The sequence below is a fragment of the Pygocentrus nattereri genome, chromosome 19, assembly GCF_015220715.1.
Source record: "Pygocentrus nattereri isolate fPygNat1 chromosome 19, fPygNat1.pri, whole genome shotgun sequence".
Classification (NCBI taxonomy): domain Eukaryota; kingdom Metazoa; phylum Chordata; class Actinopteri; order Characiformes; family Serrasalmidae; genus Pygocentrus; species Pygocentrus nattereri.
In genome coordinates this window covers 1873687-1892950 of record NC_051229.1, presented here as the reverse complement: position 1 = coordinate 1892950, position 19264 = coordinate 1873687, and the positions used below count along the sequence as shown (strand labels likewise).

At 44.0% G+C, this 19264-nt stretch overlaps 1 protein-coding gene across 1 annotated transcript in view; it reads left to right on the top strand.

Moving 5' to 3' along the window:
• Window positions 1–38: 38 nt before the first annotated feature.
• The window catches only part of atr (ATR serine/threonine kinase), a 62744-nt gene continuing 43518 nt past the window's right edge, over window positions 39–19264 (top strand). The window contains exons 1-18 of the mRNA XM_037531167.1: window positions 39–214; window positions 1294–1385; window positions 1467–1619; window positions 2559–3433; window positions 4299–4480; window positions 5615–5770; window positions 6563–6762; window positions 7578–7730; window positions 8150–8348; window positions 9536–9786; window positions 11102–11289; window positions 11376–11476; window positions 12351–12522; window positions 16147–16317; window positions 16859–17053; window positions 17946–18131; window positions 18600–18695; window positions 18819–18949. Coding sequence (XP_037387064.1) covers window positions 159–214; window positions 1294–1385; window positions 1467–1619; window positions 2559–3433; window positions 4299–4480; window positions 5615–5770; window positions 6563–6762; window positions 7578–7730; window positions 8150–8348; window positions 9536–9786; window positions 11102–11289; window positions 11376–11476; window positions 12351–12522; window positions 16147–16317; window positions 16859–17053; window positions 17946–18131; window positions 18600–18695; window positions 18819–18949 — 3557 coding nt within the window. The 5' untranslated portion in view covers window positions 39–158. The remainder of the gene's footprint in view (window positions 215–1293; window positions 1386–1466; window positions 1620–2558; window positions 3434–4298; window positions 4481–5614; window positions 5771–6562; window positions 6763–7577; window positions 7731–8149; window positions 8349–9535; window positions 9787–11101; window positions 11290–11375; window positions 11477–12350; window positions 12523–16146; window positions 16318–16858; window positions 17054–17945; window positions 18132–18599; window positions 18696–18818; window positions 18950–19264) is intronic.

Here is a 19264-nt window from a genome sequence, read left to right as displayed (position 1 = left end):
GGCGGAAATGTCCCTGTTCGCGCTCCGTTCGGCGTGGAGCGGCGAGGGAAAGGGTTTGAAAGCCGCGAAGTTAATTTGGATGAAACGCCGATTAAGTTCATTTATAGACCCTCCACGGGCTGTGAGACCACCCGGACCTGCTTATTCCACTCTTCAGGATGGAGCAAGGCCTGGAAATGTCAGCTATGATTCCCGCTCTGCAGGAGTTAGCAAGGTAAACACTGTTTACATCCGCGGAGCAGGACAGGACTTTTATTATATAAGTTATATATCTAACATACATACACCGGTCAGGCACAGCATTCTGACCACCTCCCTGTCTCTACACTCACTGTCCACTTTATCAGCTCCTCTTACTGTATAGCTGCACTCAGTAGTTCTACAGTTACAGACTGTAGTCCATCTGTTTCTCTGATACTCTGTTACCCTGTTCTTCAGTGGTCAGGACCCCCATGGACCCTCACAGAGCAGGTACTGTTTGGGTGGTGGGTCATTCTCAGCACTGCAGTAACACTGACGTGGTGGTGGTGTGTTAGTGTGTGTTGTGCTGGTGCGAGTGGATCAGACGCAGCAGAGCTGCTGGAGTTTTTAAACACTGTGTCCACTCACTGTCCACTCTATTAGACGCTCCTACCTTGTCGGTCCACCTTGTAGATGTAAAGTCAGAGACGACAGCTCATCTGCTGCTGCACAGTTTGTGTTGGTCATCCTCTAGTCCTGCATCAGTGGTCACAGGACGCTGCTCACAGGACGCTGCCCACAGGACGCTGCCCACAGGACGCTGCTGGCTGGATGTTTTTGGTTGGTGGACTGTTCTCAGTCCAGCAGCGACACTGAGGTGTTTAAAAACTCCAGCAGCACTGCTGTGTCTGATCCACTCAGACCAGCACAACACACACTAACACACCACCACCACCACGTCAGTGTTACTGCAGTGCTGAGAATGACCCACCACCCAAACAGTACCTGCTCTGTGAGGGTCCATGGGGGTCCTGACCACTGAAGAACAGGGTAACAGAGTATCAGAGAAACAGATGGACTACAGTCTGTAACTGTAGAACTACAGAGTGCAGCTATACGGTCAGTGGAGCTGATGAAGTGGACAGTGAGAGTTTTAATCTTATGGCTGAGCGGTTCTGAGTGCGTTCGGGCGCCTGTGGTTGCCGCGTTTAAGGTGGAACGGGCTTTCTGTATGAATAGACAGCTGACTGCACCTTGGCCCCAGCGTGTGGCTCTGCCGTGCAGCGCCTGCGTCCTGCGTTGTGCTGAAGCCTAATAAAGTCTCTGTTTCAGTGCTTCTTCAGAGGAGTACGACCGCACGGTGCAGAAACCTCGGCAGATCTTATGTCAGTTCATAGACCGGATCCTGACTGACGTTGATGTTGGTGAGTGCGCTCCGTTCTCCGTCCTCATAAACCAAGGTGGTGTTTAGCCCCGAGCTGAACTGTGGTGTCCCTGTGTTTCAGTGGCGCTGGAGCTGTGTAAGAAGACGTCTGCTGAGCCAGCCTGTGTGATGCTCCTGGACTTCGTTCAGCACATCATTAAATCCTCATCGTTGATGTTCATTAACCCTGCGTGCCAGTCAGAGCAGTATAAGGACGTGGAGAACAGCTGCAGGGGTCAGTCCTCACTCGGTGTCCGCCGTGTCCAGTACAGGGCAGTGGTATATGGGTGGTGATGCACTGTTTAGTGTGCGGTTTTGGACGCAGCCCTGAACGTGGTCTAATTATCCAAACATCTTTTACAGAGTTATCAAATAAACTGATATGCCTGATAATACATATTATAACGTAATAAAAATATATGATCTGATCAATAACCTGCTATACTGTATTAATCTAATTAAGTCATTATATATATATATATATATATATATATATATATATATATATATATATATATATATATATGTAAGACTTATCTAATAAAATGCAATTATTAATATCTTATTATAAAAATCCCTATAATAAACTAGATAATCATAATAATCTGATTTAGGTGAATATCTTATATCTACTAATAATAAAATCTGTCATTTACAGATAAATCTAATAATCCAGTTGGTCTAATAGTATGTAAAAAAATATATAGTTAATATATACTTAATAAATATATAATTACAATAATTTGGTTGATCTAATAATACATATTTCATAATAATTCAATAATATATATTATTTAATAATATGTATGCTACAAACAATAATCAGTTTATCTTTTACAGATTAATAATATGATGTATCGAATAATACGTAACAATAAAAATACTGTCTGAACTATAAGACGATTGATCTAATGATCTTATAATGCTGGACATTATATATGCATTATGATAATCTGATCAGGGATCTAATAATCTGCTGTCTAATGAATTGGTCTAATAATGTGATTTAACTGATTGTTTAATAATGATATATGACGATATCATCTGATTTGTGATTGGAGTTGTCTGATAGTAAATGCGGTAATCGTTTTATGAGTTCTCTAATTATCTGATCATATATCATTAGATATCCGTCGGTTTTCCGAGGTGCTAATTAACCTGCTGTCGTTCACAGATTTCAGTAAGTGGATCCTCGTCCGTCTCCTGCGGATCGCCGCCGCTCCGGAGTGTGCGAGCCTTCATGGAAAGATCTCCTCCGTCATCTGCTCGCTGCTTCAGCTGTTCAGAGCGAAGGGCCCCGTCGTGTTTGCCGTGTTTGGTAGGGAGTTCATTGGGACGGTGCAGGACCTGGTGCGGCTGCAGACGCAGTCCGCCGTGTCCCCGCAGAAGTGGCCGGTGTTGGTGGAGCGTTTCGGTGTCAGTCCTGCCGATGCTGTCGTTTATCTGACTCCCACCACACTGCAGATAACCTCAGGAGCCTCGGCCCAGGCCCTGTTGGCAGCTGCGCTGACTGTGCTCGCTGACATGCTGCAGGGAATGTTCTTCCCCAGGGAAGTGGGACAGATCTGGGACGCGTCCTGTTCCGTCCTGTGCGGCGGTGGCCCCGGGCTGAAGGCCCTTAGCATGGTCCTGCTGACCCGCATTGTAACTTTAGGAGGGCTCCCTGAAGGTCATTCTCAGGTCTTCTTTGCTGCTTATCTGTCTCTCTTGGACTCCTTCAGCTCTTATAAGGAGTCAGAAGTGAGAACCTACAGCGCCGAGTTCCAGAAGCTGACCCGCTGTGTTTTCGTCTCGGAGAGAGGCGCCCACGCTCGGTTTGAGAGGGTTCACCTCAGCATGCTGATGGAGAGCCTGCACAGGCTGGTGCTGAGCGGAGCTGTGGAGCAGATAAAGCTGGAGGAGATAAGGACGACTCTGTGCGAGATCTTCTGCTTTATCCTGGAGTTTGTGCCTCTGGGATACGAATCGGCTCCTCTGATCCGGAGAGAGAGGGTGACGGCTGTCTGTAAAGCCATGGTCAACGCTATTGGGATTCAGAGGGACCAGAAGGTGAGTGCATATCATCAGTAGCCTGGGGCCGTATTACAGACAGTGCTTATGTCTGAGATCTGCTTTGTTGTCATGGTAACCTCAGTTAAGACTGAAGTTAGGACAGAGGCCATCACAGAACAGCAGCTCTTAAGTCTATAATCTTATTTCCAGATCAGGAAAGTTGGGAAAATGTCCTGAATATTTTCTTAGCTTTAAGATGAGCTCCAGAGCATCTTCACTCCTGTTAAACCGTCTGTAGTCGACTTCAGGCGAGTAAGTTAGGATTTCCTAACTTGAGAAAAGTAAAGATGCTGTAAGATGAGACGAGATTCCTAAACGAAGCTCAGATTTGCTTCTGTAATACGAGTTTGTGACGAATCTTATCTGGACCTGTCGGACCAGAACTTCAGACGAAAAGGTAGAAGGTTTCTGTAATTCGGCCGCTGGAGTGAAAATCAGGGCCTGAATCATTTTTAAATTTCATGGCTAGTTCTGATGGCAATTTTAGAGGACTAAATATTCTGATAACTGATATTATATAATAAAAGGAGGTAAAACTATTAAAAAAAAAAAAAAAAAAAAAAAAAAAAAAAAAAATATATATATATATATATATATATATATATATATATATATATATATACACACACACACACACATATATATATATATATATATATATATATATATATATATATATATATATATATATAATGATAAGAGGGTTAAGAAGTGATAATATGAATAACTGAATATTTATATATGAATATTATATACTGAATAATTCACGGTGTGTGTATATATATATAGGTTTTGTGCTTGGACCCCTTGTGAGCTACTCTGATGTGTGACCCTGACAGTGTGTCGTCTGTGTGTGTGACAGTATGTGGAGGGCTACCTGTGTGCGGCACTGAGGGCTGAAGGACTCGCCGCTCTTCAGGATTTACAGAGCAGCGTTTGTGACTCAGTGGAGACCCCCAGAGGATACGCTGAGGAGATTCCAGCTAAGAGAATGCACCTCTCTCTCCCTGCACTGTCCGGCAAGGTGGCCACAACTCAGCCTGTGTAGGTCCGGTTTTGTGGTTAAAAAGGTTCTGTTCGGGTTCAGTGGCGCAGCCGTCTAAGCGTTGGCCGTGTCGTCAGGAGATCGCGAGTTCGATCCCTGGTGATGCTGCGGTCGTCCGTAGCCGGGAGTCCAAGAGGGCAGTTGGCCTCGCTCTCTCTGGGTGGGCAGGATGGCCCCCTGTCTCCCCCCATCACTCAGCGCAGGCGTCTGTTACAAGATCTGGCGGTCGGCGTCTCCTCCGAGCGCGTTCAGCTGTCCAGTGAAGCCGCAGTTCGAAAAGATGCGGTGGCGCTTCGCAGGACTCGGAGGAAGCCTGTGTTTGCCTTCGCCCTCCTCGCGCTGGGGGTGTCGTGTGATCGAGGGGTCCGAACTGGCGGGTGGAATTGGAGACGACTAAATTGGGGGGAGATTATGGTTTAAAAAAAGATCTGGAGATCTGGAGGAGAGATATTATTGGCATGTGGCTGCGCTTTAAATACTGTTCCGTCATGTCAGAGTTACATAATTAATGATATTTACATTCTGTTCAACTGAAAGTTTAACTTCCCGCACGGTTCCCCGTCTTGCTTTAAAGAGGTAATGAGAATATCAACTCCTTGGGACCACCGGTGGGTCCAAACCGCACTCGGTCATGTTCTCCATAACGTTCATACTCCATAAGCTCCATTCAGAAGCTGGGCGTCGTGTGAGGCTGTAGCTCTTCTCTCCAGTCTAATAGACGGTGACGTCATTTTAAACCCTTATAATAAAAGAAGCTGAACTCAGTTTGTTTTTCTACTGAAAGTCGAGCCGTTTTTCCCCAAATCTGGGCTCTAAACTATAAACAGACGGCGTCTCTTCAGTGATCTGCTCTGGAAACATCACTTTTAGAGGACAACACAAAGATTTTTGGCTTTCAGCAGTGAATTGTGAGCGTATAGTGATGTGGAGATCAGAAAACACACGATCTGTTAGTTTGAGGGAAAATAAATAAATAAATAAAATAATTTAAATTTATTTCTCGCAGTTACTGAATAATTCGCCTGGCGATTTGGTCAGAAAAGAGGCGAAACTGTGTTACTCTGTGTTAAAGTGAGGTTTATTGCACTCTCTGTACTGCTGTGGTCTAACCTGAGCCTCGTTTGTCCTGTCAGTGAGGTGGAGATGAGGAGCAGGAGTGAGGTCTGGGCTGCTGCTCTCGCTCTGCTGGAGAAGCTGCTGAAGAAGCTGAAGGACTGTCCAGCGCAGCAGTGTGTGAACCTCATGGAGGGCCTAGCGGTCATCCTGCACCTCGCTGCGGTCTGCTCCAAGTAGGAGCATTTCTGAATACCTCTTATTCTTATTTAGCTGAAGGTACTTTTTGGGTGGTACTATTTAGGGTCATTCTCAGCACTGCAGTAACACTGACATGGTGATGGTGGTGTGTTAGTGTGTGTTGTGCTGGTCTGAGTGGATCAGACACAGCAGCGCTGCTGGAGGTTTTAAACACCTCAGTGTTGCTGCTGGACTGAGAACCCACTGCTGTGTCTGATCCACTCGTACCAGCACAACACACCACCACCACGTCAGTGTTACTGCAGTGCTGAGAATGACCCACCACCCGAATAGTACCTGCTCTGTGAGGGTCCATGGGGGTCCTGACCACTGAAGAACAGGGTAAAAATATTTGTGTAGTTTGTGTTTATTTGCTGAGAAAAGTGTTAATATTTGAACAAACAAAATTCATAGAACAATAGTGATTTTATAGCATATACGTATGTATGTATGTAATCTGAGAGTTTAGGAGAATTAAGACATTTTCATAATAACATTCATTATCTTCGTTACAGTCGTGTAACAGGATTTTATTCAAAGGAATTTTGGATCATTTTTATCGGTCCACTGATAACAAAATATTTATAGAATTAAAAAAGCAGCTGAAGTTGTCAGATGATGCAGAAATGAGTGGCACAGAAACCAGATGAACTGTATCAGAGATGCTGAGCGACTCCAGCTGAGCCGTTAGCTCCACGCTGCGTGGTGGTAGTCCCGTGGCTCCAGGGCTACAACCACCACTAGGAGCTCTCATGAGTTCTGCTCTGGTGTCTGACCTCTTCCTGCAGTGCTGTTCAGGTTCCTGGAGAGAAAACGGCAGATCCGTCCTCCGTCGCTCACGCGGCCCGGCTGGTCTGGCTGAAGACCGAGGTGCTGGCTCAGGTGGTGGAGAGCTGTCGGAGCTTTATGGCCAACACGTCCAGGGACGACCTGGAGCCGCTGGTGGACAGAACCGTCAGGATTCTGGATGCCGTTCTCTACCTGACCAGTGAGTCTTGTGCGATAGAGCCAGAGGCCCAAAGTCTGAGGAATTCATGAATTTAACTGGGAATTTGGGTGTGAGGCGTTGAGCGGCGTTTCGGCCGCCGCGCTGGGGCTGCTGTTGGACTGCAGTACTAAAATTGATTCATCTGGATTTTTTAAAGTTTCGTTTTTACTGTTTTGCACAATAAAATATTCCGTTGGTTTTAAAGCGGTTCTTATTGAGAAGTTACGTTTACCGAAGTATATGTCTGTCTGTCTGTCTGTATATATCTGTCTGTCTGGCTATATATCTGTATATCTGTATATCTCTCTGTCTGGCTATATATCTGTATATCTGTCTGTCTGTCTGGCTATATATCTGTATATCTGTCTGTCTATATATCTGTATATCTGCCTGTCTGTCTGTCTGTCTGTCTGTCTGGCTATATATCTGTATATCTGTCTGTCTATATATCTGTATATCTGTCTGTCTGTCTGTCTATCTGTCTATATATCTGTCTCTCTCTGTCTGTTTGTCTATCTGTCTGTCTAACTGTCACTCTCAATGTCTACTATCTGTCTGTCTGTCTGTCTGTCTGTCTGTCTGTCTGTCTGTCTGTGCATCTATTCATTTATCCATTCATCCATCCATTCATCCATTCATCCATCCATCTGTCTGTCTGTCCGTCTGTCTCTGTAAATCAGTCTGTTTATCATTATATATAAACCGTATCTGTCTGTCTGTCTGTCCACATGGCTGGATAACCTGCTGTGTGTCTGTGCTTGTGTGATTGTGTTGAACTGTTTTGTGAATAGTGTTGATTGGCGTGTTGTTTCCAGTCCACAGTGAGCCAGATTCCAGCCTGTGTCGGAGCGTCTGTGCCCTGCTGTCCGTTCCCTGGGTGTCCGAACACTCCTCCCTCTCTGCCTATCAGTTGGCTTCGTTTCCTGTTGGTCTGACCGGACTGTCTCAGAAACTGGCCCCCACTTACTGTAAGTCACGAGAACAGCGTCCGTCTAGCTGTAGTTGTAGTTCCCACCTAACTGATTTCCCAGTTGCTCCCAGACTTGTCACTGGGAAGGAGTCAGATCTAGTGAACATGGTGTGAATTGCGTATCTGAATCATTGGACTGTGTGTTGGTGTTCAGGGTCTCTAATAGACTTGAATGTGTGGTTTCTGACGCTGTAGCTTTGCTGCCACACAGGCGTGTCTATTAGAGATTACCTGGCGGCTTCGCGTGGTTTGAGGCGTGTGTGTGGTGATTAGGCCGCGAGCGCCGTAGTAATTGGCGCACTTCCACTTCAGCTAAAGAAGGAAACATGTTTTGGCTGATTTTCCGTGTTTTAGCGGATAACTGTAGATTTGAGTTTTGGTGAACTGCTCCTTTAACTGCACCTGTTTTGCCGGCAGCTCCTCAGACACGTGCGCGCTGTGCGTTCCTGCTGGCTCTGCTGCCGAGGCAGGCGTGTCCCGAGTGGCGCTCGGCCGTGTTCCGCTGGACTCTCCAGAGTCAGAGCGAGTCGGAGCGCTGCAGCGCTGTGAGGGGCTTCCCCATCCTGCTCCACCGCCTGGGGGTCAAATCATACAGCCTCATCCACGATGTCCTGCTGTAAGTACTCACGCGTGATAAAGGCTTTAGGAGATTTTTCATTTTTATGTGTGTTTGGTTTTTCCCAGGTGTCCTTATGGTGGTTATATATATATATATATATATATATATATATATATATGTGTGTATATGTGTGTGTGTGTGTGTGTGTGTGTGTGTATTTTATTTATATATATATGTGTATATATATTTTTTTTTTTTACAAAAAAGACAGCAAATAGACCGTAGCAACTCGCACCCAGCCCCTCAACCATAACTTAGTCATACTGCAATTAGTTAATTATTTATAGTAATTAGTTAATTATTTCTACTATATACTGAGTAATTCAAAGTAGATACTGAATAATTAGTAGTAAATCCTGAATAATTTGTAGTAGATACTGAATAATTAATAGTAAATCCTGAATAATTTGTAGTAGATACTGAATAATTAATAGTAAATCCTGAATAATTAGTAGTAGATACTGAATAATTAATAGTAAATCCTGAATAATTTGTAGTAGATACTGAATAATTAATAGTAAATCCTGAATAATTAGTAGTAGATACTGAATAATTAATAGTAAATCCTGAATAATTAGTAGTAGATACTGAATAATTAATAGTAAATCCTGAATAATTTGTAGTAGATACTGAATAATTAGTAGTAAATCCTGAATAATTTGTAGTAGATACTGAATAATTAATAGTAAATCCTGAATAATTAGTAGTAAATCCTGAATAATTTGTAGTAGATACTGAATAATTTGTAGTAGATACTGAATAATTAATAGTAAATCCTGAATAATTTGTAGTAGATACTGAATAATTTGTAGTAGATACTGAATAATTTGTAGTAGATACTGAATAATTTGTAGTAGATACTGAATAATTAGTAGTAAATCCTGAATAATTTGTAGTAAATCCTGAATAATTTGTAGTAAATCCTGAATAATTAATAGTAAATCCTGAATAATTAGTAGTAGATACTGAGTTTGTAGTGAATTCTGGATAGAAGTGTTGATATTAATAACGGGATAATGAACCTGTGGGTTATTTGCTAATGGAAAAGGCTTCAGTGCCTCCTCAGTGATCTGTGTTGAGATTTCCAGGTCAGTTGTCTGTAATAGTTTAATGGTGTTTATCGTTCGGCCGCCGTTCGTCCTGTAACGTGGGGAATTCTGCGTGTCTGTACGCTCCGATTGCAGGACTCGGCTGCAGGACACGTGCTCCCGGGTGAAGGTGGAGTTGGCCGGTATAACGGGCGCTCTGCTCTGCTGTCTGTCTGAGAGCTCTCAGCTCCGCCTCTCCGAGGGGAATAAAGCTCCCTCAGGTTTCCTCTGTGAGCGGGTCAGCGTTTCGGACGCTCACTCCGGCCGGCCCACCACCATCGGAGCCTCCATCCTCACACCGTTCCTCCAGCTGCTCAGACCCAGCGAGGACCAGAAGGTCAAACAAGGTCAGAGCTCTGACCGTCACTGTACATGGTTAAAACGATGGTTCTTTAAGGGTTCTTTAGTAAAAGAAAGGGTTCTATTTAGAAACATAGAAGTGCAAATTAGAGCCATACCTCGCTTTTAAATGGTTCTCTGCATGGCAAAATGGTTCTTCAGATTGATGGAGGAAGTGTTGTATATGGTTCTATACAGCACCTAAAAGGGTTCTTCTATTTTTCCTGGCTTCCTGGCTCGTAACAGTAGCGGAACCCTTTTGGTGCTATATAGAACCGTTTCTGTATAGAACCATGTCTGACGCATTCTCCGTCAGTCTGAAGAACTATTTCACCATGCACAGAACCTTTTCAGCCTGAAGTGGTTCTATATAGAACATAAGGTTCTAAATAGAATCATTGCCTTTGCTAAAGAACCCTTGAAGAACCGTCCTTTTTATGTTTGTAGTTGTTAATTCAGTGCTGGGGATCTTGCTGTGTAGCTGGTCAGCGGTTTAAAGGAAAATTTGCTTATAAATCCAGTTTTTTGTACTTTTTCCTGTGAGTAGAAACTTTTACATTTGGCTAAAATTCTTTGTGCATAACATTAAAAAAACATCATTTCTTTATGTAGCATTTAGCACTTTGTCTAGAAACGTCTCACTAACACCTCAAACATCATTCTCAGCACTGCAGTAACTCTGACGTGGTGGTGGTGTGTTGTGCTGGTGCGAGTGGATCAGACACAGCAGTGCTGCTGGAAGTTTTAAACACTGTGTCCACTCACTGTCCACTCTATTGGACACTCCTACCTTGTCGGTCCACCTTGTAGATGTAAAGTCAGAGACGACAGCTCATCTGCTGCTGTACGGTTTGTGTTGGTCATCCTCTAGTCCTTCATCAGTGGTCACAGGACGCTGCCCACAGGACGCTGCCCACAGGACGCTGCCCACAGGACGCTGTCGGCTGGATGTTTTTGGTTGGTGGACTATTCTCAGTCCAGCAGCGACACTGAGGTGTTAAACTCCAGCAGCGCTGCTGTGTCTGATCCACTCAGACCAGCACAACACACACTAACACACCACCACCACCTCAGTGTTACTGCAGTGCTGAGAATGACCCACCACCCAAACAGTACCTGCTCTGTGAGGGTCCATGGGGGTCCTGACCACTGAAGAACAGGGTAACAGAGTATCAGAGAAACAGATGGACTACAGTCTGTAACTGTAGAACTACAGAGTGGAACTGAACGGTCAGTGGAGCTGATTAAAGCCAATATTTTGGCTTTAATGTTAAGAATGAACTATTCAAGAAAACTGGGTTTTGCTTTTTGTTTGTGTTTTAGCTTTTATAGAGAACATAAGCCACTTATGCAAGCACGTGGATTTGGGCAGCAGTGACCCGGACACTAAAGCCCTGCTGACCGCTCTGGTCAATCTCATCGAGGACCCACACCAGGACGTCCGCATGCTCTTCAGCCAGAACATCAGAAGCTTGCTGCAGTCCTGGAGCGGAGACGGCTTCCTGAAGGAGGTGCTTCATCTCCTCTGATCCTGTTTGCGTTTATAATCCTGTGGAATTGCGTCGGGTTTATAATGAGATGCGTTTCGGTTCTGCAGCTTCTTGTTTCCCGGCTGAAGGAGGCGTACACCAACGCGAAGACGGCCAGAAACACCGAGCTGAAAACCTCTCTGATACTGACCACAGGAGAGATTGGGAGGTAAACAAAGCGTCCTTTTAATCTTTACAAACGCAGTCTTCGTTAATTCGTTCATTCAATCATGATAATTATTAATATTTTGTTAAATATCTGTATTTTAGTGGTTATTGTGCAGTTATCTGTGAGCCAGATGAGCTAAAGTAAAGCTTCTGAGGGTTTAACACTTCATTATATGAGTAATCGACTGATTTGCTGATTATTTTTTATGATGAATTGAGGTTTTAAAGGTTAAATGATAAAAACAGACATGATCAGCCAGAAATGAACCCAACACCATTCGCCAGACGGGTCTGATCTTCAGAGTCGGACCAAATCAGACTGAGCCGTAAAACTGAGCCAATATCAGGTTCAGCTCAGTTTGGTCAGTTTGTCCAGATGAGTATTAATGTTGTTTTGTTCCAGCCGGTCTGTAAAGCTTCTTACAGCCCGTTTAGTTTGGCGAATGGTGTTGGGTTCATTTCTGGCTGATTCCAGGTTGTTCAGCTGTTGTTCTTCTGTCACAGCTGCCGACTGAAAAGCTGCTCAGTGGTGACGACAGTTTGGGAATTTAGCATCATCTCATCTTCAGAGTCGGACCAAATCGGCTGTCGGTCAGATGTGGTCTTAACAGTGTCCATTTTCTGTTTGTGGCAAAGTCAGAAGTGAAAACGTTCAGATGGCTCGAGCGTCTCCTACAGCTGTCAGAGTCGTTGCTTAGCAACAGCATCTCAGTGGAGTGACCGTGTTTGTGATAAACCTGTGATGTTCTGGTGAAATAACAGCAGTTAGAACGTCTCTCAACCAATCAGCTCGCATGGCCAGAACTCACTGTTGTGTAATGGTCCATTCATCATGTAATTCAAGCCTCATTATAATGGAAACCTGTATTTTGCAGAGCTGCTGAGGGGAATTTGGTGTCGTTCGCTCTTCTGCGGCTGCTGCACTGGCTGCTCTCCAAGTCCACTCAGGTTTCTGTGGTGGCTCACACTGAGATTCAGGCACTGGCCACGTCCAGAGAACTCAAACTGCAGTCCTTCTTCAACCAGTACAGAAACCCCGTCTGCCAGGTCAGAGAAAAAATGTGAAAACACTTCACTTCCCCTATTAAAAACACAACATAACACACATGTCCACTTACAAAGTGGCTGAATTGACTCAAATGCTCCACCAGCGCTCTGAAACTAACAGTTCTAGTAGTCCACTAGTTTATTATTGGCCCACTGGCCACTTTATTAGCTAGTAAAAGGCTGGACCCCCTTTTCCCTTCAGAACTGTCTTAATTCTTCATGGCAGACTTTCAACAAGGTGTTGGAAACGTTCCTCAGAGATTCTGGTTGGTTATTTGAGTTCCTGCTGCCTTTCTATCATCTGGAACCAGTCTGCCCGTTCTCCTCTGACCTCTCACATCAACAAGGCATTTTGGTCCACACAACTGACCGCTCACTGGATATTTCCTCTTTTTCGGACCGTTCTCTGTAAACCCTAGAGATGGTTGAGCGTGAAAATCCCAGCAGATCAGCAGTTTCTGAAATACTCAGACCAGCCCGTCTGGCACCAACAACCACGCCACGTTCAAAGCCCCTTAAATCCCCTTTCTTCCCCGTTCTGATGCTCGGTCTGCACTTCAGCAGGTCGTCTTGACCACCTCTACAGGCCTAAATGCAGTGAGCTGCGGACGTGTGATTGGCTGATCAGCTATTTGTGTTAACAAGCAACTGAACAGGTGTACCTAATAAAGTGGCCAGTGAGAGTATGTCCTAGCTCAAAAGTGATGACAGTAGTTTTACAGATTTATATGATGGGTATGTGGCGTTTATTGTGTTTAGATTATAGATTCATTTAATAATCAGCACCGTTTTTTATTTTGACCCCTTGCCTCTTAGAACTGAGCTACAGGGCAGTGGTTGAGATCTTCCCTCTGAAATGAGACCCTCTAATAAAAGAGCATCACTTCATTAACAGCTACTAGCGCCGCTCTGTAGGCGACCCTGCCCGTCTGCAGGGACAGCAGAGGAGGGGAAAGTTCAGCTCCTCACTGCTGGGCTTTAGTTACATTTAGGGATCATACGCCTTCGAAGAGGGGGGCAGTTATTTATTATCACCCCCCCTAATTCTTCAGTGATATGAAGCTGAAGTCAGAGATTCTCCAGATTCCTGTTAGAATTTTCCCGTTCCACCTTAAATGGAGCAGCAGTTCTGATGCCTGAGATTCCAGAATGTAACTGCTGCTCCATTTAAGGCGGAGCGGGAAACTTAGATAGTCAGGTACTGAGACGTCGTCACTGCTAGAGATTCTTTTTATGCTCGTTATGAAGAAAAAGGACGAGATTACACTGAAACCACATTAAACTGAGTTCATATGATGGTTATTGTCATTTTTAACCGAGTAAATTCTTGGTTTCTTTGGTCGCTTGTGCTCCACGTTAGAACCGTTTGATGATGGTTTTAGGTTCTATGGTTTGACCTCAATACCAAAGCTGTGAACTTCACCAGATGCCCTCCGTCCTTCTGAGAGTCCAGCCGGCTGGGGAAAACTGAAATGACCCCTGAGTGTAGCTCTGTACTCAGAAGGCTTTTCCCGTTTATTGAATGGCATAACCCTCGCGTGATCATGCGACAAGACGATAGAGTCGGAGCGTCGGAGGGTGCAGCGGCATGCCAGATGTTTAACACAACTGTTTGTTGTTGTTTTTTTTTTGGTGTCAAAGACGCTTCAAAGCTAATTTTGGCTTCCTGGAATATGAAGTTTTTGTGTTATCATTAAACTAATCATAGGGAGTTTTTTGTTTATTTGTTTATTTGTTTGTTTGTTTGGGAACTTGGCACGCACAAAACGTATATTCCAGTTCAAAGGTGAATCACTCAGTAAATATTCCAACTTAAAGACGAGCTCTGCAGCTGGGCTAGCCCATTAGCAGTCTGCTGAGATGCTTGGGTTAAGTTCAGTCTTCTGACTTGTTCATCATACTCTTGCAGTTTGTCGCTGCAGACAGACAGACAGACAGACAGACATGTATTAGATCGAGTGTTTTCTTCTTAATCCGTGCAGAATGGGGCGTGGGGTTTCAGCTTTGTGTGGGGGGGTGAAGTTTGCCTGCTCCTCCTTCTGCTGTGCTGCGGCTGTTGATTTGTTTCTAGGCTTGCAGTGAGACTCTGTAAACTGCAGCATTGGAAGAAATCTCTACGGCTCCCGAGTGGCACAACCGTCTAAGTGCTGACCTGGCCATCAGGAGATCGCGAGTTCGATCCCTGGTGGTGCCCCAGCCGTCCGTAGCCGGAAGTCCAAGAGAGCACAGCTGGCCTCTCTCTCTCTTGGTGGGTAGGATGGCCCCCCTTCTCCCCCCATCACTCAATGCGATACTAGTCAGCGCAGGCGTCTGTCAGCTGACGTAGCAGATCTGGCGGTCGGCGCTTTCCTCCGAGCGCGTTTGGGTGTCCTGTGTCGTTGCGTGAGCGGCAGTTTGTCTCGGAGGAAGCCTGTGCCGCCTTCACCCTCCTAGTGCTGGTAGCATTGTGTGATTGGGCGAGACAGAACTATTGGGTGGAATTGGAGACGATTAAATTGGGGAGAAAAAAACGGGTTAAAAAAAAATAATAATCTCTAGTGGAACTGGAAGTGGAACTGCAGCTTGTTTGACTAAATTGCTTTGACGGTATCTTAAAGTACCCTGACGGAGAAGCGGCTTAGAAGATGGATGGATGGATGGATGGATGGATGGATGGATGGATGGGGTATCTTAAAGTATCCAGGGTAACGTTACACTGTGTGTTTACTGGATACTCGCACGTCTCTGCTCTCCGCCTCCAGGTCTGTGGCTCCTTTAGACAGATGTACTGTATGTTTCTTGCCACATATTTTTCCTTAGCTCATATGTTGGCTTCACAAAGCCAACCGCCAGATTTCACAGTTCACTTCTGAGCCGTCCAAGACTCGTCTATTATTCACTCTTAACCGTGTAAAATTCTGTCGTGCCTTTTTCCTCATACATGTCATTATCTGTGCTGGGTGGGGTGTGAATTTTCACTTTTTTGAGGATTAAAAAGTTTGTCTGCTCCTCCTTCTGCTGTGCTGCGGCTGTCGATTGTTTAGAAGTTCTGTATGATGAAAAGATTAAGAACGAATAAAGTAGATTCTGTTCAGTGGAAGACTCAGAAATAGAATATGAGCCTTCAACTAATTAGAATCTTCACTTATTCATTTTTGTGTAAATTATGATTATTTTTTTGTCGTAAATTCTGCTTTATCCAAAACGTAAGTCGTTAAGTTTATTTGTAACGTTTTTTACAACTGATGTCTCAGTTTACTATAATTCCCTGTGTCCATGGACCCCTGGATCTGCTGCCTTTATCTAGGGGGAACATTAGCTACCAAAAGCTAAACTGAACAAGTGTGTTTTCAGCCTAGTCTTAAAGATTGAGACTGTGTCTGAGTCCCGAACAGTTTCTGGAAGATCATTCCAGAGTTTGGGGGCTTTATAAGGAAAAGCTCTTCCCCCAGCTGCAGCCTTAGGAATTCTGGGGACTATTAATAAGCCAGCGCTCTGGGATCTGAGTGGTCGTGATGGCTCATAATGGGAAATAAGGTCCTGCAGGTACTCAGATGTAAAACTACACATGAGCCGTGGTTTGAAAGATGAGAAGTGAGTGTTTTTGTCCTCCGTCTGACGGTGATTATGATTGTGTTTGTGCAGTTCCTGGTGGAGTCTTTGCACTCCCGGCACGTTTCGGCTCTGCGCTGTACGCCGGATCAGAGCAGCGAGGCCCTGCAGGAGGAGGCGGCTCATCAGCGCGAGGTGGCGCTGGACATCCTGTCTCACGTAGCGCACGTCTTCGACTTCCCCGACCTCAACCGCTTCCTCAACGTAAGACCGACCGCCTGCTAAATGCCAAGTGGCTGTATTGTATGAATGAATGAATGAATGAATGAACAGTGAATGAATGTCAATAGCCAGCAATTAGCATCATGTAAGTGATGACGAAATGAAACTCAATCATAGCCACATTGTAATATTTGATCAAGCTGTTCTGTTAAAATCTAGACCGATAAATTGTTGCTGTCAGAAGAAAAACCTAATGCCTCCAAAATGGCAAATTTACAGGAGAGGGTGAAAAGGCACTTCCAGTGTAAGTTAATGTAAAGATATTTTATTCCAAGTCATTTTGGAGCATTTCTATTGGTCAGGTAATGTTTTATACAGCATGAAGGGCAGCTGCGGTACTCTCACTGGCCCCCGAGGCCTAAAGGGATTGAAGAACTTTATCTCGGATTGCTGGGTTCAGAGTCCAGAGTGCCGCAAATCTCACGTTTCAGGTTAACATGATTAGGTTCTGTGTGATCTAGGACCTTTAATGTAGCTCTGAAAGTCCTTGTCAATGAACTCCAATGTTCTCTTTCTTCAATAGCGCACTCTGCAGGTTCTCCTGCCATACCTGGCAGCTAAAGCCAGTCCCACAGCCTCCGCCCTCATCCGCACCATCGCTAAACAGCTCAACGTCAACCGCAGAGAGATCCTCATCAACAACTTCAAATACATCTTCTCCCACCTGGTCTGCTCCTGCACCAAGGAGGAGCTGGAAAGAGCCTTCCATTACCTGAAGGTGTGTTTTGGAAGACTTTCAGAATTTATGTATTATCCATTATCCATTATTACTACTTTACACATTATTCAGCATTTAATGAATAATTCATAGTAGATACTGAATAATTCATAGTAGATACTGAATAATTCATAGTAGATACTGTATAATTCATAGTAGATACTGTATAATTCAAAGTAGATACTGAATAATTCATAGTAGATACTGAATAATTCATAGTAGATACTGTATAATTCATAGTAGATACTGAATAGTTCATAGTAGATACTGTATCATTTATTGTAGATACTGAACAATTCAGTAGTTTGTAGTAGACTCTGGATAAGAAGTGTTAATATGAATAACTGAATATTTGTATATGAATATTATATACTGAATAATTCATAGTAGATACTAAAGATACTATACCATAGATATTTATTGTAGATGATAACTGAATAATTCATAGTAGATACTGAATAATTCAGTAGTTTGTAGTAAACTCTGGATAAGAAGTGTTAATATGAATAACTGAATATTTATATATGAATATTATATACTGAATAATTCATAGTAGATACTAAAGATACTATACCATAGATATTTATTGTAGATGATAACTGAATAGTTCATAGTAGTTTAAGCAGCAAATATATCTACTTGGAGAGTTTAGATGAACCTCAAACCCTTAAATGATCAGGGTCTTGCTGGTGGGGCCCAAAGTTGTATTAGAAACTTCTATAATCCCAGAATAGCTCAACCAGTTTGCATTGAAGTCGTTGTTAGTAGTTGTAGTGAATAATAAGCATGAGTGTGTAATAAGACTGAGATTGTAAGGCATCAGTTTGGTGCCAGACCGATGTTCCTTGAGCTCTGATGCATTAACCTGTCTGCCTTCTTTGTCCTGCTCTAGAGTGAGACGGAGATCGAGCTGGGCAGTTTACTCAGGCAGGATTTCCAGGGTCTTCATAATGAACTCCTCCTACGGCTGGGAGAACATTATCAGCAAGTGTTTAATGGACTGGCTATTCTGGCCTCTTTCGCCTCCAGTGATGACCCGTATCAGGGTCCGCGGGACATCTCTACTCCAGAGCACATGGTACGTTCACTTTCATCAGAACTACAATCATAATCTAAATAGCTACCTGAATCTTGGAAAGTTTCATCAGCATAAAAGTGAAAGGCAACATTGTGTTTAGTGGTTATATGTCCTAGTCCCTGTAAATACAGAGAGAACAGTAAGGGCCCTAAAATAGAGCCTTGTGGCACACCATTTTGCATTCTTAAGCCATGAACACCTAAACCAAGCCTGTCCATTCAAATGTCGTGGCCAGTTGCATCAAAAGCTGCATTCAAATCCAGCAGGATGTATTTCTGAAGTGTTCAAATGCAGTCTTATACATGTTACTCTCTAAGGTTACATTACATATATGAAATTTTCTGCATACACCTTGGCCCAGTCCATGCAAAAAAAACATCCGTAATTCATAAATCCCGTCTCTGGTCTGTTCATGTTTGAGAATGAAAGACTTTTAAAGAGCTTTATAGACTTTGTGTTTCTGTTCAGGCTGATTATCTGCAGCCGAAGCTTTTGGGCATCCTGGCCTTCTTCAACATGCAGCTGCTCAGCTCTAGCGCTGGAGAGAAGGAGAAGAAGAAGATGGTGAAGACTTTTTTTAATAGACATTTTGTTCATCTCGCTCTCAGTCGCTGTGGACCTTCACCCTGTTCCATTTTCCCATGAGTATGTTTATCAAGGACAAACATTGACGAGTTCTTCTTGTAGGCCCTGAACAGTCTGATGGCTCTGATGAAGCTGATGGGCTCGAAGCATATCAGCTCAGTGCGGGTGAAGATGATGACCACTCTCAGAACCGGCCTGAGGTACAAGGAGGACTTCCCACAGCTCTGCTGCCAGTGAGTTACATTTATATCTATACGTGTGTGTGTGTGTGTGTGTGTGTGTGTAGGGACCCCTAAAATATGTATGGACACTAAATTTCCAAAGGTTTTCAGTCACTCATGCAAATCATTGAATTCAGGTGTTCCAGTCACTTCCATGGCCACAGGTGTATAAAGCCGAGCCCCTAGGCCTGCAGACCGCTTCTACAGACATTAGTGAAAGAATGGGTCGCTCTTGAATTCAGAGACATCCCGTTCTTAATCCATAGGGTTTAATATGATGTCGGCCCACCCTTTGCAGCTATAACAGCTCCAACTCTTCTGGGAAGG